Source organism: Hemiscyllium ocellatum, chromosome 12 (assembly GCF_020745735.1).
Source record: "Hemiscyllium ocellatum isolate sHemOce1 chromosome 12, sHemOce1.pat.X.cur, whole genome shotgun sequence".
NCBI lineage: Eukaryota > Metazoa > Chordata > Chondrichthyes > Orectolobiformes > Hemiscylliidae > Hemiscyllium > Hemiscyllium ocellatum.
In genome coordinates, this window is record NC_083412.1 from 72321065 (window position 1) to 72348767 (window position 27703).

Sequence of the window (27703 nt, forward strand, 5' to 3'; positions counted from 1 at the left end):
GTCTCTGTTACAGCTAAAAGCTGGGGTTCTGTTGCTGCTGCCAGAATTACATGTGAGACAATCTATTTTACTGAATTTGTCTTTGCTAAGTGTTTGTTTATGGAATGTCACAATATTGGAATGAGTAGTTTATTATTTTAAGTACTTCAATAGAGTTGCAGTTAAACCAATTCTTTTCTTTTTATTTTGTTTGTATTTTAACTGTCGCATAAAATAAAACATGTTTTACTTACATCGAGTAGTGTGGCCAATTGAATTACATCTGTAATGCAATGCCTTACACCTACCTCTAGAATAAGAAAATGTTGAAGTCTAGCCTATCATCCTAATATATTTTGAGAGGGTTTGGTCTGGTTCATAATATCAGAGAGCACCAGGTTTAACTCAGCGCCAATAAAGGAACAGTGATATATTTTCAATTGGGGATGGGGTAAGATCGAAGGGAGCCTGGAAATGGTGTTTCCATGAACCCCCTTATACTATTACATTAATGAACACTGAGTTTCCAGGACCTACTAGAAACCGAAGCAATTTACTGTGATGCACCCTATAAATAGTAAAAATTGCGACCATTTTATGGTAATTGTAGAGTAAGTGCAAATTTACAATTTTGATTTCAATAACCACCCCCCCCATAATCCTTAAATATTTGGTGAAGCATCTCATTTGTCTAATTGACCCATCTTCATGCGTGAGTCTAGATCCAGGCAAGAGCATTCTAAAAGATGGCATTTCTGGAGAATTTGAACTAAGTTTGCCTCCATGGCAGCTTTAGTAATCTGATATCCTGGCTAAGCCTGACCACAATGCAAGGCACTTATGATCACTGACCATTTAGCCACTGTCATTAATGGAACCTGGAAGGTGAGATCAGTTCTTGGAAGAGCAATTCTTCCCACTTAAATTTACAAAGTTGCCTATATCCATGCCTAAGTTGAAATATTAGCAGAAAGCTACACTACTTCATGATGCTGGTAAACTATGCAGGTTCAGTTGGAGCAGCATATATTGAGGGTCCACTACCAAACCTATTGCCTTCAGTCACTGCTACAAACTCTGCTCACTATCTGGCTCTATACCTCTCCCTTAAAGGCTTAAAAATGTGTTGCTGGAAAAGCGCAGCAGGTCAAGTAGCATCAAAAGAACAGAAGAATCGACGTTTCGGGCATAAGCCCTTCTTCAGGAATCCAGGTAGTTAAAGACAAACTATTTCCACTGGTTGATGATTCTAGAATCAGGAGGCATCGACTAAGAATTGGGGCCAGGCCATTCAGGAGAGATGTTCAAAGGCACTTCTACATGCAAAGAATAATTAGATTAGATTCCCTACAGTGTCGAAACAGGCCCTTTGGCCCAACAAGTCCACACAAACCCTCCGAAGAGCAACCCACCCAGACCCATTCCCCTACATTTACCCCTGACTAATGCACTTAACACTCTGGGCAATTTAGCATGGCCAATTCACCTAACTTGCACATCCAGATTCCTGAAGAAGGGCTTATGCCCGAAATGTCGATTCTTCCTTTGATGCTGCCTGACCTGCTGCGCTTTTCCAGCAACACATTTTTAAGCTCTGATCTCCAGCAGTCCTCACTTTTTCCTCTCTATACTTCTCCCTGTCAACTATGAGAGGCTGAACCAGACTGTTCACAAACTTGCCACATATTTGACTGCAGCCTGAGTTTCTGACCACATATCCATTGCACCCACCTATTTCCATCTCATTAATACGGTCTGTCTCAGTCTGTACTTCAGTTCATCTGCTGCTAAAACCCTCAACCTTGATGGTATTATCTCTGGATTTGCCTACTCCAATTTCCTCCTGACTAATTTCCCACTTCCATTAAATAGTTAGACAAAAACTTCACTGTGCATGTTCATTGTATCATATCATCCCTTTGCTTACTGATCTACACTTGCACTCTATTAAGCAATATCTGATTTTAAAGTTTGCATCCTTGTTTACAAATTCTTCCAGGTCTTTACTTCTCTCTATCACTTTAATCTCTTCAAGAATCTGAAACTTTTTTTCAGTTTGGATCCTTGAGCTTCCTCAGTTTTAATTGTTTTACCATTGGTGACCATGTACTCAGGTCCCTATGCTCCGAGTATTAAAATTTCCTGACTCCATCTCTCTGTTTCTTTTTCCCCTTTTAAGATGTTCCTCACAACATAACACTTAGATCAAGTTTTTTTTTATCTGCACTGATACTAACTTTACCATGGGGAGGTTTTAAGCTTCCATCTCTGAAATATGCTCGCTTGAAATCTTTTGATCACAGATGAACCCCATTTCTTTTGTAAGAGATCTTTAAGTATTGGTTTATTAATAAGCATGGACTTGAGTCCTTAGTGGCAGACAATAAGTGGCAGCAGCTCTTCAGCAGGCAACACAGCTAAACAGCAGAACTGCACCATAAAATACAATCACCACATCGACCTTCAGCAGAGCATGAATAGGAACAGGGGTAGGCCATGCAGCCTCTCGAGCCTGCTCCACCATTCAAATCATATGCCTAACTCCATATGCCTGACTTGGGCCCATACCTCTTGATATCCTCAAGGAATAAATATTTGTCTATCTCAGATTTAATGTTACTAAATGTATGAGCATTGACAGCCACTTGAGGACAAGTGTTCCAAATCTCCAATGGGCAACACAGTGGCACAGTGGTTAGCACTGCTGCCTCACAGCACCAGGGTGCCAGGTTCAATTTCAGCCTCAGGTGACTGTCTGTGTGGAGTTTGCACATTCTCCCCGTGTCTGCGTGGGTTTCCTCCGGGTGCTCCAGTTTCTTCCCATAATCTAAAGATGTGCAGGTTAGGTGAATTGGCCATGCTAAATTGCCCATAGTGTTAAGTGCATTAGTCAGGAGTAAATGTAGGGGAATGGGTCTGGGTGGGTTGCTCTTCGGAGGGTTTGTGTGGACTTGTTGGGCCTGAGGGCCTGTTTCGACACTGTAGGGAATCTAATCTAGTTACTCTTTGCATGTAGAAGTGCCTTTGTACATTTCTCCTGAATGGCCTAGCCCCAATTCTTAGACGATGCCTCCTGATTCTAGAATCATCAACCAGTGGAAATAGTTTGTCTTTAACTACCCTATCTTTCCCGGTTATTACCCTGGGAACTCAATTAGATCATTCCTTAAGCTTTTAAATTCACGAGAAAACAGGATTGATATGTCTAATCTCTCCTCATAATTTAACCACTGAGGTCCAGGTATCATCCTTAAAAGCCTGTGGTGAACTCCCTCCTGGACAAAAACATTTTTCCTAAGGTGTGGTGCCCAGATCATCTCTACGTGGGGTCTAACTAGGATTCGGTATCACCACAGGTTAATATCTGCATCCCTATACTCCAGCCCTTTAGATATGAAGGCCAGCACTTTATTAGCTCGTTTGTCTATTTCTGCACCTATTTGGGACACTTTAAACAGCTATGCACTTGAATCCCTAAATTTCATTGGACACCCACTGCATTTAACTTTGGGTCTTCTCAATAAAATCCTGATCTATTCTTTGCCCATTTATCTAATCTTTCAATATCCTGTTGCAACATTATGCTGTTGGCAACACTGTCTATAATGTTGACAGTTTTGTGGATATTTTACTTATTACGTCATTTTCCAGGTCATCAATTAATATTGTGAATAACTGAGGCTGCTATAGAGATTTGTAGAGGACACCATTAGTCCTGTCCTGCCAATTTGAGTACTTATCCATTATTCCAATTCTCTGTTCCCTGCCACTCGACCAATTTCCTATCCTTTCAGTAACCTGATCTCAATTTCATGGGCTTCCACCTTAGCTAGCAGTGTCTTGTGTGGCACTTATTGAAAAGCCTTCAGGAAATCTATATAAACAATGACCTAGAGGTTTGCAAAATCATGAGGGGCATGGATAGGACAAATAGACAAAGTCTTTTCCCTGGGGTTGGGGAGTCCAGAGCTCCCCAACAGTGGGCGGCACGGTGGCACAGTGGTTAGCACTGCTGCCTCACAGCGCCAGAGACCCAGGTTCAATTCCCGCCTCAGGCAACTGTCTGTGTGGAGTTTGCACATTCGCCCAGTATCTGTGTGGGTTTCCTCCAGGTGCTCTAGTTTCCTCCCACGGTCCAAAAATGTACAGGTTAGGTGAATTGGCCATGCTAAATTGCCTATAGTGGTAGATGTATTCAGAGGGTCGGTGTGAACTTGTTGGGCCGAAGGCCTGTTTCCACACTGTAAGTAATCTAATCTAACTAGAGGGCATAAGTTTAGACATTAAAAAAATCCTAAGAAGTAACTTTTTCACGCAGAGGATGGTATGTGTATGGAATGAGCTGCCAGAGGAAGTGGTGGTGGTTGGTACAATTGCAACGTTTAAAAGGCGTCAGGATGGGTATATGAATATGAGGGGTTTGGAGAGATATAAGTCAGGTGCTGACAGGTGGGACTAGATTGGGTTGGGATATAACTCTATAACTCTATGGCTCTAACATCTATTAATAGATCTCCTTCCACCACTTCAAAAAATACTGAGGTTGTCAGTCATGACCTATTCTTCATGAATCCATGCTGACTCTCCACGATTAACTGAAATTCTTTGAGGTGATAAGTTACCTTATCATTAATTATGGACTCCAAACGTTTCCCTATTACAGATGTTAGGCTAAAGTGGTTTCTTTCTATCACCCATCTTAAAGAGTGGTGAGACGTAAACAAATTTCCAATTCATATGTACAACTCCTGTATCCAAGGAACTCTGAGCAATTATGTTTAGGGCATTGGAACATAGAAGACAAATCCATCAAAAGTGCTTCAGTAGCTAGAGGGTCTCTAAAATCCAATTAGGGTATGCATCCAACTCTGTGTATATATTGTATTACCAATGTGTGTGAACAGTTGTTTTCATTGAAGTAAATGGAATGCATTCCTGCAATATCAGTTAAACAGAAAGTATACTTGTGTAGATTTCTCAGTGGTTTGATTTGGAGGCACTTAGAAAAGTGTATCTGTATACATTGGACATAAAAGACAAACCAAAATCTTCAAAAATGAGACTGCAGAAAATCTGTGGGAGAAAAATGTTGTATGATTATCATGGAAGATACAACTAACAAGAGATCCAACAGAACTGTTAAAAACATTGAAAGGATTTCAGACAATTTAAAGTACTGCATAAAATTATTTCCAACAATTGGTGAAAGTAAAATCCAAAAGGAAAGGATAGAATAGGATTCTGTGCATACAAGAAAAGATTTTGAATACAGGAGCATTGAAGTGCTAATGAACATGGAAAAGATGCAGCTAAAATGATTGATCAGAATATAATGAATGACTGAAAGGTTAACCAGAAGGAAGAAATTAGAGTATAAGGGAAAAACTAGCTAGAAATATAGAAAAGGATAGCAAGAGTTTCTACAGAAATTCAAAAAAAACAATAAATAAAATGAAAGTTGGTTTTCTGGAGAATGAATGAAGACTTAATATTAGATAAAAGGAAATGTAGATGAAATGAACAAATATTTAGCTTCTGTTTTCATGACAGGGGATACAGAAAACATCCCAGTAATATTTGGGAGTCAGGTGTTTGAAGGTAGAGAGGAACTTGATGGAATTACAATCACCAGGGAAGCAGTACTAAGCAAACTGATGGAGCTGCAGGTTGACTGTGCCCAAATGAACTTCCTCCTAAGGTTTTAAAAGGTGGCTAATGAGGAAATGGATGCATCAATTGATTTTCAAAATTTGATATATTCTGGAAACATTCCACCAGAGTGAAAAGTAGCAAATATAACTCCGTTATTCAAAAAGGAAAGGAAGCAAACAACAGGTAAGTGTAGGCCAGTTAGCTTGACATCTGTCATGCAGAAGCTGTTATACCTAAATACTTGGAAAAACACAAAGTAGTCAAGATGAGTTCACATGGTTGTGTGAAAGGGGAAATATGTTTAACCAATTTATTAGGGTTCTTTGAAGGAGTAACATGGGCTACAGATATGGGGGAGCCCATTAATGTGTTGTACTTGGATTTCCAGAACACATTTGATAAGCTGCCATGTAAAACATTACTGAGCAAAGTACAAGCTCAAAGGCAACAAATGAGCATGAATAAAAGCTTGGTTGGATGTGGTAAGTGGGGTCCTGCAGGGAACTAAGTGTATTTCAATTTATAATAGTAGTTTGGATGAATTGAGCATGGGAGCTAAATTTGCAGATGACACAAAGGTATGCGCATTGTGAAGAGGACATGAGAAAGTTGCAGACCAACATAAATTATCTGAATGAAAACCAAATGCCTGGCAGATAAAGTGTCAGAAATTGCTCATTTTGGCAGAAAGAATACAAAAAAACATGATAGCGAATGACTGTAGAACTCTGGGGTGCAGAGGGATCTGGGTGTTTCAGTGCATGAATCACAAAATATTAGAATGTAGGCACAGCAATTAATTGGGGAGGTTAAAGGAATTCTATCTTGTATTCAAAAACAGAATATAAAACTAAGGATGTTATGCTTCAGTTACACAAGGCTTGGTAAGACCATACCACAAAAAATGTGTACAGCATTGGTCCCTTAATTTATCAAAGGAGGTAAAATGGAGGTGGTTCACAGGAGCCTTACTAAATTGATAGCTGAAAATAGTGGGTTGCCTTAGGAGGAAAGATTGACAAGACTGGACTTGTTTTCACAGGAGTTTAGGCAAGGAGGGCTGACTTGATTCAAATATGCAAGATACTGAACAATCTTGCTATGGAATATGTGGAAATGCTTTTTCCTCTTATGGGTGAGTCCCAAACAAGGGCCATCCATTTAGGACATAGTATTTTTTCTCTCAGAAGGTTGCGCAACTTTGAAACACTCTGCCTCAAAACACAGGGGTCATTGAATAGTTTTAAGGTTGAGGTTGATAGTTTCATATTAGGCAAGGGAATTAAAGTCTCTTGAGGATGGATAGGAATGGGAACTTCAAAACACAAAAGATCAGCCACAATCTTATTAAATGGCTTGCAGGCTTAAAGGGCAAATGGCCGAACATTTGTTCCTAATTCAAAAGGATGTTTTTATGTTCAGGGCTTAAAAGACTAAATTGTTTCCGTGGTCCTCAGTGCAGACTAATAATACCAGATATAGTCCTTGTAGTACCTTTCTATGGTGGTCAAATACTTTATTGCATCCCAATGTCTCAGCAAGCAGAATGGGATGCAATACTCAAGAAAGTAATGTGAAAATGGTAGTACTTGGTTTGATCATGACTACCAAATTTATTACGGTTAGGTATTTCAACTTGATCTCAAAGTTTCTTTTGCATTTATACTTAGTTATTTCAATAAATTACAAGTCATTTCTCTTTTTCTTTTTTTTTCTTTCTTTAAAACCATGTCTTGGCATTAAATTCCTCTGGCATATTTGGTTATGGTTCACAGAATGGAGCTACTTATCTGTAAATGCTTATTTTTGTATCAAATATGAAGGCTAGGCATTAGAAAAAAATGTAATGGACATTTGGAATACTTTAACTTCAATAACTACTTGTGATAAGACATTCACTACATTTAAGAAGGGATTAGATGAACATGTGAAGAAACGCATTAAAAGATCACAAGGAAAAGAGGAAATTACTTGCGGCATTGCCAGAAGTAATTTTATGAGTATAATAAAGACATGTATTCAAAATGACTATAAAATGAATGCAAACATTAGAAACTCGTTAGATACAGCCACCTACTGGCTAGACCCTAAAATACATTGTGGTACACCACTTTTATTTCAGTCTTTGGTATTTCCTGAGAAATAAGATGGTGCCACTTATGTTTTCTAGTACAAGTAGCATAGCCATCACTTGAAAAGTAAAACAAAAGTAATTTGCCAAAAATCATGACAGTTTTAGTGGACTTGCCTCCAAAGGCCAGTGTGCCAAATCAAGATCAGTGCAATTGATTGCTATTAGAAAAGCTACAATTTAGAATTACTGTATTCAGACACCAAGCTAATACCGGGAATGGCATGAAGATCCACACCCTTTAAAAATACCTTGACAACAGAATTTCAAATTGGAATAGGAGAAAGCATACTAGTGTCTGCAAGTGCGATCCCACAGTCATTCTGGCAATGCACTGCAGACACAGGTAAATTATGAAGGGCAGGCACAGCACTATAAAAATGATGTAGTCACTGCACAAAAATGCATCTCAATCCCATTTCTAAAATTTTTTTTCAATTTTTACAGTCAATTTCTTTTGTGTAACACAGAGGGCAACCCCCCTCAACTGTGTAGAGGGAAAATAAATAAATAGGGAGCAACACTAAACCATCAGCAGTAATCGACATCATCTCCTCAGTATATACCAATACATAAAAAAAGAACAAAGTTAAACAAATAAAAGAAAAATGGAAACTTAATATTTCCTTTGGGAGTTGAATCAAATCTTAGCTCTACACTGAGAGATCACAAACCTTTGCTATTTAGTTCTCAAGAAAAATAAAATATATTCATCCTCACTCCCCATTTCTCTTGATCTATGGAGAGATTTGTTTTTAAATATTCTCACTCCTACTTGGACTCTATGTCAGGTTTTGAAACCAAATGTACTTGAAGTAGCACTGAAAAAGAATGTCTTGAATTGTTTTATTAATTGGTTCAAATTTTAGCCCTTAAATGCATTAAAGGTTAACTTTTAGAATAGATTAAGTCTGAAGTTCGAACTGAGTTCTTCAAAGAGTAAAGAAATTTATTTCTCACCTTCCAAATTTAATCTCTCTGGAAACTGTATAATCTGGAAAGGCAAATGATTTATCGATGACTCATGCCCTTACTGAAATTGAAAGGATCAAAATCCAGCCGCTGCATCTATCTTGATTATCCAATAAAACATCATAGAATCACCCCTACAGTGTGGAAGCAGGCCTCTCGGCCCATCGAGTCCACATCGACCATCCAAAGAGCATCCCACCCAGACCCACCCCACTACCTTATCCCTATAATTCTGCATTTGTCAAAGCTAAGCTACCTAGCTTGCACATCTTTGGACACAATGGGCAATTTAGCATGGCTAACCCCCCTAACCTGCACATCTTTGGACTGTGGGAGCAAATCAGAGTACCCAGAGAAAACCCATGCAGACTTGGGAAGAATGTGCAAACTCCACATAGACAGTCACCCGAGCCTGGACCGAACCCAGGTACCTGGCACTGTGAGGCAGTAGTGCTAACCACTGAAGCACTGTGCTTCCCGATGCCACAGGGCCAAACAGTGCAACAAATTATCATCCAATGCTATGTCTGTCTTTACAATTTTATATCTATTCTTAACAGTCCTTTAGTTTTTTTTCCAAACACATCCAACACAGTGGTGTACATGATTATTTGAAACAAAAGGACCAAATTTTCCCCTTTTATATTGAAAAAATAAATTAACTTTGAATCACCAGATCTAAAAATCAAAATCAAAAAGCATTAATATATGAAAGAGTTAAGTAGTATATCCCATTTCAATAATGTTAGGTGATGTTTGATAAGCATGTGCATAGATTTCAAGCTTCAATATGCAGCGGCTGGATTTTGATCCTTTCAATTTCAGTAAGGGCATGAGTACACTTTTAGATTGCAACAGCTTTAATATATGGTCACAGGTGCACGAGAGAACAGTCGCTCATATTATGCCTTCAATAATGATCCTGGTGGCGCTGTAAGTAGGCTCAAATCAATCTAACTTTTCTGGTTTTGTTGTGCATCTGGCACTTTTGTTCTGATTACTTCAGCTGAAAAATGTTGTCCGTCTGATACATCAAAAAAGCCCTGTACTTACTCAACCTTTAAAGGAATCCTTCTGCTTCACACAAATAGAAAATTACAATTACAGACTACAATGATGTCAACATTCTTGTTTACTTACACAGTATTTAAACTTGCTAACTATTTGATAAACTCAGGTCCAACACAATTTTCTCTGAGGTTTGCACTTATTTTCCTCCATGCATTTCATAAACACCATTAAGTCATTGAAGATCAATGCAGCTTATGTTAAAATATATTATTCTGTAATTATAGCTAACTGCAATGCTCCTTAAACAACTATTTACTGTTAGAGTTGTTGGTGCAATAGTAGTTACATCAGCAGAAGCCAATCTCTGCACCTACTTTAGAGAAAAGTGTAATTTTGACAGGTCGCAAATTCAGACACCTTTATGACTTCAGAATTTTAATGTTTGCCTCTAATGCAACATTATAATGCAATCATATTTCAATGAATCCCGTTAAATGCAAACAGATCTAGAACATTTATTTAGTTCTCCCATAAACATACTAAGTCTTTTACACAGTTAACTTACAGTACAAAGTCAATATATTTACAGAATGCAAGAGTCACATGAAATATAACTAATGAATGGACCTGTCTGCTGGTAATATCATGTCCTCATCAACTTCACGTGCTCGCAGAATATTTGGAGTGAGTGAGATATGGTAACACAGTGGTTACAGTAATCTTAAACTTGAACCATTAATGATGCAAAGATATGAGTTAAAATCACACAATACCAAGGGCAGATGTTGGCCTCATTGTATTATAACAGGATTGTTAATCTAGAAACGCAGGTAATGTTCGAGTGATCTGGGTTTGAATCCCATTACGGCAGATGGTGGAATTAGAATTCAATAAAAAACTGGAATTTAGTCCAATAATGACCGTGACTCCAATATGGTTCCTGTCAGAAAGACCCATTTGGTCCAATAATGCCCTCTAGGGAAGGACCCATCCTTATCTGGCCTAGTTTACATGTGATTACAGACCCACAGGAATACGGTTTACTCTTAACCGCGCCCTGGGCAATAAATGCTGGCCTGGCCAGCGACACCCTCATCCCTTGAATGAATAACAAAAACAGCAAAAAAAGTTTTAAAAATCAAATAAATAGCAACAATAAAAACCCATTTGATTTACTAGTGTTTTTTTAGGGAAGAAAATCTGTTTTCCTTACCAAGTCTGATGCGTGTTTGATTCCAATTTGTGGACACTGAAACGGCCAAGCAAGCTATTCAGTTCTACCAAACTGCTCAGAAAATATCTAATAAAACTGAATGGACCAACCAGCATCAAATTCCAGTACATCTTTGCAGGAGTTTCTCAGTATAATGCTCCAACCATCTTCAGCCATTTCATTAATGACCATCATAAGGTCAGAAGTGGGAATACTTTGCAATTGATAATTGCAAAACATTCAGTACCATTTGCAACGCCTCAGATATTGAGGTGGTCCAGGTCCAAATCTAGCAAGATCTGGACAATATCCTATCTTGATCTAGCAAGTGGCAACTCACATCCAAGCCACACAAGTATGAAAACATAAAAATGTCTGATAAGAGAGAATTTAAATATGACATCTTAACATTCAATTAAATTAACACCACTGAATTCTATCAATGGAGGTTAACTAGAAACTGAACTATACTAACCATATCAATACCATAACTCCAACCATGGTCTATCATCTACAAGGTGCAGATCAGGAATGTGATAGAATATTCGCCTGCTGGTTGGAGTGCAGCTCTAACATCATACAAGATACTCAATACCAGCCAGGAGAATGCATTCCATTTGATTGGCACCACATTCACAGCCATTTACTCCCGCCATTACTGCTGCATGGTGCAACAGTATTTACCATCTATAACTGCACGGGAGAAATCTACGAAAGCTCCTCAAATACCCAGACACACCACGCCCAGCTGACTTCAAATTTCCTCTTCAGTAACACTATGCCAAAACTGGGAAAGCTCTCTCTGAGACAAGACAAGCAAAAGTCAAATTATCAGACTCATAGCATCAATAGCTCAGCCAACGCTCCAGACTCTTGCATCACTATGCCCACCGCCAGAAATGACCCATCAGATGGAGCAAAATGGTAGTTCAACATTGAGGAGCCATCAATATTGAGTCTGGAACCAGTGAACAGATTATTTTAGATAATGATATTATGCAACAAATCAAGATTCAATAATTGATTGGAAAAAGTAATCATAACAAGCAAGAATTTCACATTCTGTTTTATTGTCAGAAACCTAGTGAACTGAACTTAAATAAAGGCAACTACAAGGTGTGAAAACAGAGATGGCTAGAATGGACTTGAAAAATAGATCTAAATATAAATTAGAGTAGACAGTTAAAAAGATATTTCATAATTCTTAGGTATACTTTAATGAAGCATCAAACTGTTTATGGTCGATATTGATGAACTGATTGAAAGAACTGGCTATATTTTGTTAAATTTACAGAAAATACAAAGCTAGCAAGGAAAACACAAAGAATTTGCAAAGGGTTAAATGTGTAGGCAAAATTATGATGGAGCATATGTGGGAAAATACATAGTTACTTGGTAGAAAGAATTGAAAAGCAAATAGAGCAAGAGTACAAAATGTTGTGGTATAGAGGAGTGTTCTTGCACATGACAAATGTCAGCACATAGATGAGCAATAATTAGGAAGAGAAGTGGAATGTTGGCCCTGCAAGGGGGATGCAGTATAAATATCACAAATCTTGCTGCAATTTTGAATTGTTAATGAGTCCACATTTCTTTTCCTTAATTAAGGTGTGATACACTTGCTTTGTTCACAGGCAGTTCAGAGAAGGGTCATTAGGTAGGTTCAAGGATGAAATGGTAGCTTTAAGCAAAAAGGTTGAGCAATGGTTCTATATTCTTTGGCGTTGAGAAGAATGAGAGGTGGTCTTAGGTAGATTTTGAGGGGACTTGGCAGGGTGGATGACGAGACTATGTTTTCCTCATGGGGGAATGTTGAACAAGGACACACATTTACAGATCTCCTTTTAAGGAGATAAGGATATTTGCAAATTTCTATGCGAGAGAACTACCCAAGTTGATTCACTGAATATAAGCAAGATTGAGGGAGACAATGGTGGAGCAGACTCAAAGAGATGTATAATCAATACCTACTCTTATTTATTATGTTATGACCCCTATAAAGTGTCATGACATCAGGTGAAACATGGATCTTATTTATCTTCTTGCACCTTCTCTTACCTTGTCCCTCTATATTAAATGCCACTTGGAAGAAGGACTGAGGGTAACAAGGGAAGAGAATGGGAAGGGAGTTTCAATGTCCATTAGAATGTCTGGCTCAATAGCACCCTATTGGCTGGGCCCTGAAAGATAAAACTGTCAGATGGTTTAGCTGGTGAGAAAACCAACACAACAGAATAACCAACAGTACCCCATTCCCACAAAATCAACCTGCTGTACCATAGTAGGAGCAAATTACTCAGATGCTGGAACCTGTACTGAAAACAAAAAATGCTGGAGATCAAAGCAGGTCAGGCAGCATCCATGGAGAGAAAGCAAGCCAACTTTTTTCTAATCTAGATAACTCTTCATCAGAGCTGATGTGAAGTGTGGAAGGGCAGTATTTATGCAATGGTGTTGGGGCGGTGGGGGGGGGAGAGAGAATGCAATCACTTAATCTGAACTACAACCATCCTTCCTCCTGCAGCATTCCAACTCCCCTCTCACCCACTATTGCATATATGTTGCTCCCTCCAGCAATTTTTGATTTCAATCTGTTCACCCATACAGCGTTTGTAGCTACAAAGTTCCATCATCCGCCCTGCTAAATGGAAGACAATAGACAAAAGGTGCAGGAGTAGGCCATTTTGCCCTTCGAGTCTGCACCACCATTCAATATGATCATGGCTGATCATCTTTAATCAGTATCCTGTTCCTGCCTTATCTCCATAACCCTTGATTCCACTATCCTTGAGAGCTCTGTCCAACTCTTTCTTAAATGAATCCAGAGACTGGGCCTCCACTGCCCTCTGGGGCAGAGCATTCCACACAGCCACCACTCTCTAGGTAAAGAAGTTTCTCCTCATCTCTGTCCTAAATGGTCTGCCCCGTATTTTTAAGCTGTGTCCTCTGGTTCGGCATTCACCCATCAGCAGAAACATGTTTCCTGCCTCCAGAGTGTCCAATCCTTTAATAATCTTATATGTCTCAATTAGATCCCCTCTCAGTCTTCTAAACTCAAGGGTATACAAGCCCAGTCGCTCCAGTCTTTCAGTGTAAGGTAATCCCGCCATTCCAGGAACTGACCTCATGAACCTACGCTGCACTCCCTCAATAGCCAGAATGTCTTTCCTCAAATTTGGAGATCAGAACTGCACACTATACTCCATGTGCAGTCTCACCAGGGCCCTGTACAGAAGAGATTTCAACCACATCTAGCAGCAGAATCATATTCAACCACAAGTTGTAGTCTCATTGCCTGACATTTCCTTCACTCTACCATTACTAGTAAGCAAGGAGATCAGTCCTGGTTCAATGAAAAATGTTGAACAGTGCAGAAGCACCAAAGAGTCCAGTCTGGTGAAGCTACAACACAGCACTATAGGCATGCTGAACATCAGATGTGGAACCTTAAAAGACAGAGCTAAGCAATCCTACAAGCAACCTAGAGAAATGCTCTGTGGTGCTGCTCCATCCACTGAATGTTAGTGGGCAAATAAAAGCTAACTGGACCAGAAGGTTTCAAGAAAATTCCCATCTTCAATGATAAGGAGCCCCTGTGTATTAATGAAAAAGACAAGGGTGAAGCTTTGCAACCATCTTCAGTTAGAAATGAAAGAATATTGCTCTTCACCTGAGTTCTCCACCAACATAAATGCCAGTTTTCAGCCTGTCAATTCTCTTTGGGAAATGAAGAAAGAGCTAAAATGTAGAAACGTAGAAGATAGGAGCAGGAAGAGGCCATTCAGCTCTTCAAGCCTGCTCCACCATTAATCATGCTCATGGCTGATCGTCCAACTTAATAGCCTAATCCGGCTTTCTCCCCATAACCTTTGACCCCATTTGCTCCAAGTGCTGTATCTAGCTGCTTCTTGAATACATTCAATGTTTTGGCATTGGTAATAAATTCCACAGGCTCACCACTCTTTGGGTGAAGAAGTGTCTCATCTCCATCCTAAATTGTCTATCCTGAATCCTCTGACTGTGACCCCTGGGTTTAGACACATCCACCATCAGGAATATCCTCCCTGCATCTATCCTGTCTCATCCGGTTAAAATTTTAAAAATCTCTATAGGATTCCCCCTCAATCATCTGAACTCCAGCGAAAACAATTCTAACTTAGTCAATCTATTCGTGCACATCAGCCCCACCATTCCCAGAATCAGCTTGGTAAATCAGCTTTGCCATGTCCAATGCAATGAGTTCAATTAATATCCCAGCTGAAGTGTGCTTTCGCTTTCAAACTAGCTGTGTCACCAAGCTGTCCAGTACAGTGCCAACACTGGCATCTAGCCAACAAGTGAAATGTGCCCAGCTTTGCACCATCAACAAATGCAGGACAAATCCAACCTCAAATTACTGTCCAGTCTGTACTCAATCATCAGCAAAGTGGAGAAATATATTGTTGTTAGTCCTGTCAAGTTGAAGTCATTCATTGGTTCACTGATGTTCAGTTTGGATTCTGCCAGGATTACTTGGCTTCCAAACTTTTACTGCTTTGGTCCAAATAGAGACAAATGAGCTAAATTCCAGAGGTTAAGTAGAAGTAATTCCTCTTGGTATCAAGGCCACATTTCACCAAGAATGGCAGAAATGAATTCTAACAAAATTGAAGTTGATGGGAACTTGGGGAAAAAGTCCTCAACTAATTGGAGTCATATCAAGCACAAAAGGAAGATGGACAAAGTTGTTGAAGGACAATAACCTCACCACAAAAATCACTGTATTAGTTTCTCAAGGTAGTTCATAGGCCCAACCATCTTCAGTTGCTAAAATCACCTTCTGTTCATCCCAATGTCGGAACTGGGCATAATTGTTGATTGTACATTTCCATTCATAACTCCTCAGATAATTGAGCAGTAAACCTTGTGAGGCTTGTGCAGGGAAATGCCAAACAAGGTTAATACTGCACAAATGTCAGGCAGTAACCATCTCTAACAAGCGAGTTTAAACTTTTGGCTTTGACATTCAAAGGCATTACCATAGCTAAATGTCACACCAAAATCCTGGAGACACCATTGGTAAGAAATATAACTAGACTGGTCTCAATATTACGGATACAAGGGCAGATCAGAAGTTGGGAATCCTGCAGCAAGTAAATCATCTCCTAACTCCCCAAAGTCAGCCTATTATCTCTCAGCACAATTAAGGAATGTGATAGAATGCTATCCACTTTGGATTAATGCAGCTCCAGCACCATCAAAAACAAGTGACACTTTCCTTATAGCTATCTATTTGACTGGTATCCCAATCAGGTTAAAAATTCACTCACTCCACCGCTGTCATGTTGAGGGCTGCAATGTGCACTATCTACACTGCACTACAGCAACTTCAACAGCATCTTGCAAGTCTTAGTAGAATAAGGGCAGCGGGCATCTGAAAAGCTACCACACAATGCTGAAAGTTCCCCTCCCATGTGACACATTATGCCAACATGAAAATATCTCATCTTTGGCTGACCACATTGGGTAATGTTGTAGTATTCCATATGAAATAGCAGAGAGCGAGCAGCTGCATGCACACCACAAGCAACCACAGTGGCTCAAAGCTACCATTCAGAATGACATTCTGATAGGTAATTGGGAATCAACAGTAAATACTGGCCTTACCAAAATCTTCACACTGAAACAAGCATGGAATACATTCCTATTTGGGAAGCATGGGTTTTTCTCCAGCTTTCAGTACCATTCTATGCATCCCTCATACTATGCTTTGCACAATGTTTTAAAAAGGTTTTAGCTCATTGTCCCTATCTTTCTGTTAATCCTACTGTTCTAATTCCAGCAATGGATGTACATTCCCTGTGTAGTTTCAGTGGAAAGTGAAAGATTGAGGATTTTAGTACAAAATCCCTTTATCTGACCTTTTTTTATAGGTTTAACTGCAGCTAACCACAGAAGTTTGGAAGAGGTGCAAAGTATAGCCTGTTGCTCACACCAGAATTTCTTCCACCATAACACCATGTTGCCTGTGGGTTAAAATGATGTCAGAGGAATTTCTAGATAAAACTTACTCACTAATTTTGATACAGAACACTTAAAAAAAACTAAAAAAGAAAGCTCTGCTTTTTGTATTCTACAGGTAAAATGACTTCACTGCCTTCTGTGAAATCACATAGACTTCATAATTGATTCGGTATAAATATTTTCTGATATTATTGTTTAATTATGAAACTCATTTGAAGCCGAGACAACAGTACAACTTTGTTAAACACAGCTGCAGCCTTCTTAATTAATAACAATGAACTGAAAAACTAGACTATATTCCTAATCGTGTACTAAATTCGTAAATAAACATATGAAAAAAAATCTTTTATAGAAATTCGGCAACACCATTAACCACTATTGCAGTAATGACAGCGCAGTCAATGGTAAGTAGGAAATTCTGTAACCTAAAGCCTTCCGCACATTCTTCTTGGCTGAGAACTGAGTAGACAAACACATCATTTCACAGAGCCCTGAACGTCAGCTGGAGCCAAAGTGCAGTAATAAGCTTCCTAAGTCCTAGCTATCACAGAGCTGCAGTCAGACACTCCAGGTCTGCACAACAGAGCACCATATATGGCAATGATCTGACGTAATGGGCCATTGGCTAGAGGATGCAAAGAGCACATCTCTCATTGTTTGGTGTTACTGTCGGAATGTTCACATCGCTGATCAGTGAAAGGCTGCATCGCACCATCATATTGCCTCAGTGCTCTCATTCCCACAAACAAGCTATGGAACTTCACAAACTGCAGGCTTCAGGTAGGGGACAAACAATGCCAAAAGTGATAAACTTTTTTTTAAATTCCCAGATGGGTTTCTTTAAAACTTGAATTTACAGTAAAATTAGAATACAGCTGCCAAAAAAAAACTTTTGTTCGACAGTCAAACCCCGATTACAACCAATTCAGTTTGTGAAAAAAAGGTTTCTGGGGGCGGGGCTATAATCTTCGCTGGGGTGAGTTTACATGTACAAGGAAGTGGGAAACATCCAAAATATACATCGAATTACTTCACTTATAGATCATTGTATGATAAAGTTCTTCATTTGACTGCTTTTCAAAAGTAATTAAATTGATCGTATTCACTACAGAAAGTTGTAAACATTAGTTCGAAGTCCTTCGTTGTGTTTTAATGAGTAATGTATTAGTCCAGTTTTCACCTGTGAATACACAGGACTCCTTGCATTTTTATTCGCTTGTATCAATAAGTAGTAAAGTATTGTACGCTGTGAGCACTAACAGTTTCGCACAATTCTCAGTACACTGCATTAAACACTTGCGAAAATTATGCTGAGTTGTGAAGCGTCATAACTTGTAGTCTAATGTTAATTCATTTCAGAAAACAAGTAATCACTTGTACATTACTATCATTGTCAATGTTGTACGGTCTAATTAGCCAAGAACTATATCTTCAGTCTTAAGGCTGATATTCCCCTATGAATATTTTTTGTCATGACTCTTAGGCATGTTCTTAATTAAACAGTTAGATATGTTCCACAACACTTTTTGTAACACAGATGTGTTCCATCATCCTCTTCCAAGAAAACAGCAATTTATTTCATATAGTTTTGTTCAACAAAGAGCCTATCCCTAAGAATTAAAACCAATTTCTTTCTTGCAATAAGTATACATGTGTATCAAAAATATATATTTTAAAATACACGGTCATAAACACAGACAAAGTGCCAGGAACTCTGCCTTTTCATGTGTCTTGTATTGAAGTGTTTAAACTTTTCATTTATATAGGGTCATTGTGGCACAAATTTGAAAATATTCCTCAGATTGCTCATAATTTTGGAAAGAAAGTATTGCATGTACAATGGACAGTTTGTGCCACATAATTTCTTCAGAGTAAAAAGTACTTTAACAGCCAATTAGATACAGTACTTGCAAAGGCTACACTAACAAGACTATAGTTTACACAATGTCAACTGGTTTTAAAAGTATCACTGTGCGCAAGAAAGTCGGATTAACAATAAATCAGAAATAGGAGTCACTTCTTGTGAAGGCAACGTGGTTTCCAAAACATTTCAGTGTACAGTCGTAAAATTATACATTTCAACTGTTCATTGAATAAGCATATGCTTAGCGCAGGGTTTAATTCTAGTGATCAAGTTAACAATTTTCCATCCTCTGGTGTTGATCTATACTTTGCACAAAAATGGAAAAAATTATGCAAGAAAATGCCAAAGTCAAAGCGAAAGTATGCTCAGGATAAAACAATAAAGTCAGCATCTGAAAGTGATTCTGATATCACCACAGAACAGTAGATAATAAAGCTGCTATGTTCAATCCTTGAGCAACTACATATCAATGCGCACTATAAATTAATTAATACGCAAAAGTCAACAACAAAATATAGTTGCATGGTTTGACTTTATACTTTATTAAAGATACATATTGCAAAGATATTATAAAATGCAAAGGACATTAAAGCCTCAAGCCAAAACTTAAAGTAGTCTCTACCATTGACCCCATTCTATGTAGAAATAATACTGAACAAGTTTACAGACTATAATTCTTTTAGAATGGAAGCCCTTCTACAATATTTTTAAAGCGATATTGTTTTCCCCTAATCGTAGTGATAAGGAATATTGCAGATTGCCTCAAGTCAAGTGTGGTTTTGGAAATCTTGGCAAAAATGTTCAAAAACTTTTTCAAGCAGAATGGGGTGGATACAATTAAGGCTTTTTAAAAACATATTTATGATACGCTTATGATCTGATACGCAGTTGAAAAGGATTGAACATGGTAGCTTTACTATCTGCTGTTCTGGGATGTTAGCAGAATCATTTTCAGACGCTGACTTTATTCTTTTATCCTGAGTATACTTTCGCTTTGATTTTTGCAATTTTCTTGCCACATAATTTTAATGCATATTTAATAAGGGTTCAGCCAAGGGAAACCAAAATATCTTGTGTACACAGCTCCAACAATAAAAACATTTGAATTTACAAAACTACAGTAAAGACCAATTGGAAAAGGTTAGCTAAGAAACATGGGATACATTTATTTTAGTACTGAAAGTAAATAAAAGTTATTTACCATGTGGTTATGTTACAAGCTAGTATCATTCTCTTCATGCTCTAAGTAAATACATTATTTGTGGATTATAAATTACTAATAATAAATAGTAGACTAGGTTTTGATTTCTTTTGCCATTTGGGCTACATACATGCATCAATGAATGCGCATGTTGTATCAGGTCATATTTTTGTATGAGTACATCCTTATAGGTTTAATGAAACCTAGAAGAGTATGCAGAGATCGGTAACATGGGTTGCTCTGCTAAGTTTAAAGTTTTATTTGTTAAAAAATGCACTTTTGCATACTTCTACCCAGGTCTCACCTGGGCAGCCATTCTCCAAGTGTGATGTCGAACAGAGAATTTGCACACATAAAGTATTTCTGTTATTGGCACAAGGAATAATTCACATAAACTAAAAATTACACATCCTGGTGAAGGTAACTTTAAATAACTAAATTCAGCCATTCTAAAATGTTGAACTAAATGTCCTAAACAATTAAAAGTCACATTTTCAATGTAAGAAGTCAAAGGTTACTCAAATACGCTAACTTCAATCTTAATATACATTAATTATAATGGTTGCTTGATACTAAAATTTTAATGAACGGCTAAAAGCTTCACATAATTCAAAGTAAGATGATAAACAAGCAATCTTTTGTAATTCTATGTATTCCTCTAATTATAAACATCTGGTTCAGCAATATAAAAACAATCATTTATGCTAAGAAAGAAGACAAAACCTACAAAGAAAATTCAGCGAAATACTAAACTAAAACATATTCATCTATATTGTAAATGCACAAATATCAGCTTACGGTCAAAAGGATTATTACATAATCAACATTTCATAATCTTCAACTCAGCATCTTAACTTCTAAAAGATTCAATTTACAGGCAAGTCATAATGGTTTAAGGATATAATAATCTCAATATGGGTATCAATCCATTGAAACTTGGTGGCACTACCTTCACATTCACACAATAAAGCATGTAATGTAAACAAATGACGTTAAAAGTTTTAGTCACCAGGGAAGTAATAACTTCATCAAAAATACATATCATGCTCCATTGTTTTCTTAAAAACTGTTATTTTTTAAAAATTAAATAGTATATACTAAATGGCCAATTGTTGTCAATTTTGTTAAACAGGTTTTATTTGCTGAAAGGTGTCTGGTGTGAACTTCAATAGGCAACCAGTGACTTAAGTAACAAGCAATATTTAAAACACAACTTTCTAAGTTTTTTAATAATTTATTCAATAAATACTTTATAAACTGTAGTGTTATTTAATGGTATTTGGCCCAGATTGCGCAGTTCTTCATAATGTATTTATCAATGTCCAGGGATTTTCACCAAAAAAAACTTGCTAAATTCCCAGTTGACTGGATTCCTAAAGCTTTGTGTTGCCTCATGTGCTATTTAAATTCTGATATTGTCATAGCAGCCTGGTATTATTGAAATAACAGGTCTTATAATTTCATGACAATAAGTGCTAGACATTATATTATTAATACTATTATCACACTTAAAAGTCTGGGAAGATAGCATGAGACAAAGGAGGAACATACGGGAAACACACATAGCTGTATAGAAAAGTTAGTTGGCAACTAAAAGATTTGTCTAGTTGATGATTCTTTTTTGTCTTTTTTTACTTATTTCAAAGTTACATGATACATTTTTCCTCAAATAAGACTGCTCACATGAACATCAAGCCAAATCAAAGAAAATTGTTTCAGCAATGATTTACATATTCAAATATTTAAGATAAAATCTCTTAAAGTCATGAAAACTGATCTGCAAACAAACCTACTGAATGGGAAGGCAAGATAGTTGTTTTCAGAAAATTCTCATTGACAGTCTTAGTGTTGATACCTTTAAATGAAACATGACAAATCAGGAGCATGATTTTCCATCCTTTAAGCTGTAGGTATCACAATCAACACCGTTAGCAGTCTTACCAGGAAGATATAACTGTCAAAATCAAAACACATAAGCAGTGTGGGGATTTAAAATACAGTCATCTGGCTGGGAAGCAAATTCATTACAAAATCACAGCACCATTAGATTTGGGATACATCAAATACCAGTAATTCAACAAGAGGCAAATAGCACATTTGCTTCATTTACATTACAATTTAATCCCTGCACAAAGTCACGAAAATCAGTAATCAAAAACTCATTCTGCCAACTATTACGACATTCAATCTTGCAAATTACAATTTCAGGCAAAATCACCTAGGATTTTTTTTTTGAGGTGATGATTCCCAGCTTTTAACATGTTCAATTATAATAGGAACCAAATTTGTGTTTTCCCACCCATCTCTCAATTGCATTATATTTACTTTCCTCTCCTATCATTCTCTGTAAAAGCCCTGTTACACTTTGGAAATTTCTTCCCCAATGTTCTGAGGTTAAATTGCTAATTGACCCCAGAACGTTTGTAAAGTAACTGTAATGTGAACCAGGCTACAACCATCGACTGAAAGCATGACATCACTTACAGCCAATCAGCTGCAAATACTCCATTGACTGGGAACATTCTTCTGACAATGTTTTTCTCTCTTCTAGTTTTGAACAAGAGCACTAAAAATATATCCAGCACTGCTCATCATTCTTAGTAGCTGTTACAATAAGTGCTACTTCTTCGACATCGTCTTTTTGCTAATATCAGTTCTTGCTGAAGAACAGTACAGATAAATCCTCTAGTTTTAATCTATTTGATGTTTCAGAGCATTCATCAAGGAAATGCTTGATGGTTTAATATAGCATTTCTCCATCTACCATTGAAGTTATCAATACAAACTTGCAGAAATAGATGCAGTTACTTATATCAAGTATACTGCGCTGAGGCTCGATTTAGACTTTTTCATTGACTAGACTAGTTTATGAACTACAAATTAAAAGCACTAAAAATTTGCACAAATTTGCAAACTCTGCAAAGACTGCATTTATTTTTAATTCAAGTTCTTAGAACAAATATGGTCCATACTGAGTATAAATTTAGGAATCCAAAAAATAGCTGTCTTTCGAAATATTCACTGTCTACATCTTGCTGCTGATAATTTTAACTTTGCTTGCCCAGCATAGATAAAATGGGTAGACAGTTAAACCATTCATTGTACAGACCTACCAACATCACACTACCTTTTCACATGTTCATGAATAGGCAAGAGGGATCAAACCTTATGCCATTCACCAACCTCAAAAGACAACAGTCTATAAATATGCAGATTCCTCCAATAATATCACCATGGCCTAACTGCAACTTTAACGATGGAAGCCATTGTAAATTGCCTACCTGAAAAACAAGCAAGAAGCGAAGTGGTTTCCCTTCTTTCAGAAAAACTTTCCTTGTGGAGCCTGGAGCAGGTCTCACCAGGAATGTTTAGGCCTCTTTTGGACACAGATTCAGCATCCCTCCTTCAACTATGAAGCCCTCCCAATTGAGTGCCAAACACAATTCCTTAAATAGCAGCAATGGCCTCCTGCTGCTCACCATTCCATTGCTAACCTGAGTATTATTTTTCAATGTTGGAACAGTTTGCAATCAACTTTGGTCCCTGTGCATTTGATTCCTGCACCAAGTTAAAACTGAGCAACTCTTTGAGTAACTGATGCATGCAAATGTACAAAGTTGTAATGTTAAACGTTCCCAAGGGACAAACAGAGCGCTTTTCCAGCTATTCAATGAAATAATATTGTCACTTAGGCAATGGATTCTAAAATATATCTAATGACCACCTAGCTTTTGTAGCCAGGTCTCTCTAATGGCTGCTCTTAAATTCAGATAATTTATTTTGGAATTTGAATATAAAGTTTACAATTGTTTATTAAAACAAGAAAATAACTTTAAAAGATTTCAATTTCAATCCTTACAATTCAGTCTAAGTGTCTCTTGTAGCAAGCTCATCTGGATGATTTTGGCTGAAAGTTCCAGTCACATTTTAATAAAAAGAATGTCTGAAGTAAATTGTAACCTTCTGTGTATTTTTTAAAACAATAACTACCACAAAATATGGAAAGGACACAACCTCTCACTTGAAATATGAAAACTAGCAAGTGACCATGATTCAGCAGTGACTGTCAAGATGAGAGTTTGTTTCCCAATTTTAAAATTTCAAAAACTTTATTCTTTTTTGTTCTTTAGAGGCACAAATTACTAAAAACAAGAAAACTATGGCCTTAGCTGAGCATAATGCCTAATTCTAGCCATCTCACCATCAAGAAGAATGTCAAGGCTCAGAGAGGATGGGATTGAGATTTACTAGAACCAGAGATTAGATTAGATTAGATTAGACTTACAGTGTGGAAACAGGCCCTTCGGCCCAACAAGTCCACACCGACCCGCCGAAGCGCAACCCACCCATACGTTTACCCCTTACCTAACACTACGGGCAATTTTAGCTTGGCCAATTCACCTGACCCGCACATCTTTGTGACTGTGGGAGGAAACCGGAGCACCCGGAGGAAACCCACGCAGACACGGGGAGAACGTGCAAACTCCACACAGTCAGTCGCCTGAGTCGGGAATTGAACCCGGGTCTACAGGCGCTGTGAGGCAGCAGTGCTAACCACTGTGCCACCGTGCCGCCCACAGATGAGGGACCTCATCCACCTGGACATACTAATGCGTCACAATTTTTTCTTCATAGAACAGTGAAGATTAAGGGGAGATTAAAAGCGGTATTAAAAAAGAGAATTTTGATAGAGAACTGGAAAGAGGGTCAGTAACCAGAGGACTAGGTTTTGAGTTAACGAGTGAAAGAGACAGAATTGAGTATATGTTTAATGTGGGGAATCATCATCTGGAATACATTGCTTTGAAAGTTTGGGGAAAGCAGATTTGATAGTTCCTTTTGAATGTTACTATCTATTTAAAAGGATTGAAAACTCTCAAGGAAAGAGTAGGGAGGAATGTGCTGTTGCACAGCCGACACAGGCATGACCGGCCAAAAAACCTCCTCTGCCTCAATGTTGTGTGATTCTATGATAGGCTTATAAACAATTACTATCAATTTCTGTTTGTAATTTTGAAGACCTGATACATTTGAAACATGTCCACCATTGCAAGTCATTTTACAAACAAGAATTCTTGGATAAAGTGTATTTCATGTGCACTTATTTTCAAAAAATATACTGAAATCAGAAAAGGATTCCTAAGTGAACATCAATTGACAGGAAATTAGGAATATTTGGGATGATGAGAGAATATCAGGGGAGTTGTATTAGTACTGTAAGTTGATGGAAGGTTCTTCATAAGTGCATACGATGGTTGTTGAATTTTTTTAAGTGGCAGGACAAATAAGGTTATCTAATTTTGCTGATGAAACTGGGAATTGCAAACAACATAGCATGTGCTCCAAATACAGAGGAGTTTGATTAAAATCAGTTAGAAACAACATGTTAACCAAATGTGGAAGAACTGCTGGAAATGAGAAAAAAAGTAACAAATTGCTGGAGAAACTCAGCAAGCCTGGCAGCATCTGTGGAAGATTCCGACTTGAAATGTCAACTCCCTTGTTCCTCTGATGCTTGTGCTTGTTCCAGCTCCATACTTTATCAACTCAGAATCTGTGGAGAGAAAGCAGAGTCAACGTTTTGAGTCCAGTGACTCTTCTTCAGAAGAGTCTTCAGTTCTGAAGAAGGATGACTGGTCACGAAACATGAGCTCTGCTTTCATTCCACAGATGCTACCAGACCTGCTGAGTTTTTCCACAATTTCTGTTTGGCTGAATGTCTTGAAACAGTTAAAGGTGGATAAATCCCCAGGACCTGATCAGGTGTACCCGAGAACTCTGTGGGAAGCTAGAGAAGTGATTGCTGGGCCTCTTGCTGAGATATTTGTATCATCGATAGTCACAGGTGAGGTGCCAGAAGACTGGAGGTTGGCTAACGTGGTGCCACTGTTTAAGAAGGGCGATAAAGACAAGCCAAGAAACTATAGACCAGTGAGCCTGACCTCGGTGGTGGGCAAGTTGTTGGAGGGGATCCTGAGGGACAGGATGTACATGTATCTGAAAAGGCAAGGACTGATTCGGGATAGTCAACATGGCTTTGGGCGTGGGAAATCATGTCTCACAAACTTGATTGAGTTTTTTTGAAGAAGTAACAAAGAAGATTGATGAGGGCAAAGCAGTAGATGTGATCTATATGGACTTCAGTAAGGCGTTCGACAAGGTTCCCCATGAGACACTGATTAGCAAGGTTAGATCTCACGGAATACAGGGAAAACTAGCCATTTGGATACAGAACTGGCTCAAAGGTAGAAGACAGAGGGTGGTGGTGGAGGGTTATTTTTCAGACTGGAGGCCTGTGACCAGTGGAGTGCCATGAGGATCCGTGCTGGGCCCTCTACTTTTTGTCATTTACATAAATGATTTGGATGCGAGCATAAGAGGGACAGTTAGTAAGTTTGCAGATGACACCAAAATTTGAGGTGTAGTGGACAGCGAAGAGGGTTACCTCAGATTACAACAGGATCTGGACCAGATGGGCCAATGGGCTGAAAGATGGCAGATGGAGTTCAATTCAGATAAATGCGAGGTGCTGCATTTTGGGAAAGCAAATCTTAGCAGGACTTATACACTTAATGGTAAGGTCCTAGGAGTGTTGCTGAACAAAGAGACCTTGGAGTGAAGGTTCATAGCTCCTTGAAAGTGGAGTCGCAGGTAGATAGGATAGTGAAGAAGGCGTTTGGTATGCTTTCCTTTATTGGTCAGAGGATTGAGTACAGGAGTTGGGAGGTCATGTTGCGACTGTACAGAACATTGGTTAGGCCACTGTTGAAATATTGCATGCAATTCTGGTCTCCTTCCTATCAGAAAGATGTTGAGAAACTTGAAAGGGTTCAGAAAAGATTTACAAGGATGTTGCCAGGGTTGGAGGATCTGAGCTACAGGGAGAGGCCGAACAGGCTGAGGCTGTTTTCCCTGGAGCATCGGAGGCTGAGGGGTGACCTTATAGAGGTTTACAAAATTATAAGGGGCATGGATAGGATAAACAGACAAAGTCTTTTCCCTGGGGTCAGGGAGTCCAGAACTAGAGGGCATAGGTTTAGAATGAGAGGAGAAAGATATAAAAGAGACCTAAGGGACAACTTTTTCATGCAGAGGGTGGTATGTGTACGGAATGAGCTGCCAGAGGATGTGGTGGAGGCTGGTACAATTGCAACATTTAAGGGGCATTTGGATGGGTACATGAATAGGAAGGGTTTAGAGGGATATGGGCCGGACGCTGGCAGGTGGGACTAGACTGGGTTGGGATATCTGGTCGGCATGGATGGGTTGGACCGAAGGATCTGTTTCCATGCTATACATCTCTATGACTCTATGTTCAGCATGGATGTAGGAAAATGGCATGACCGGACAGAGCACTAAGCAGTAATAAATCCAGTTAAATGTTTTAAACTGCAGGAAACAAAAAAGAAGAGTGGAATCTAGAGATATTTTTGACAAACTTTCAAACAGTGCACTGCAACAAAAATAACGCAAACCAAAGGAAGCGCAGTTCTAATGAGCAGAATGGCCTCATTCGTACCATAACAATTCTGTGATGTACAACGACAAGAGTAAATGTCTCACGTATTGACAATTAGGTTGATAAAAACACAGATCAAGCAACATCTGATGTACTAAACCGCAGGAATCGTAGAATTGATGAAAGTACATCAAAAATAACTAAAATTGATATTTAAA

The 27703-nt window shown here is 38.3% G+C and overlaps 2 protein-coding genes across 4 annotated transcripts in view; one reads left to right on the forward strand and one right to left on the reverse strand.

Moving 5' to 3' along the window:
* Window positions 1–27703, reverse strand: part of cmss1 (cms1 ribosomal small subunit homolog) — a 366499-nt gene that overhangs the window by 258917 nt on the left and 79879 nt on the right. The window lies entirely within an intron of this gene.
* The window catches only part of filip1l (filamin A interacting protein 1-like), a 147900-nt gene that overhangs the window by 99301 nt on the left and 20896 nt on the right, over window positions 1–27703 (forward strand). Inside the window, exon 1 of one of the 2 annotated variants that reach the window (XM_060833690.1) lies at window positions 17571–17741. The exons of the other annotated variant lie outside the window; for it this stretch is intronic. Coding sequence (XP_060689673.1) covers window positions 17594–17741 — 148 coding nt within the window. The 5' untranslated portion in view covers window positions 17571–17593. Of the gene's footprint in view, window positions 1–17570; window positions 17742–27703 lie in introns of those variants that run through there. 2 annotated transcript variants of the gene reach the window in all.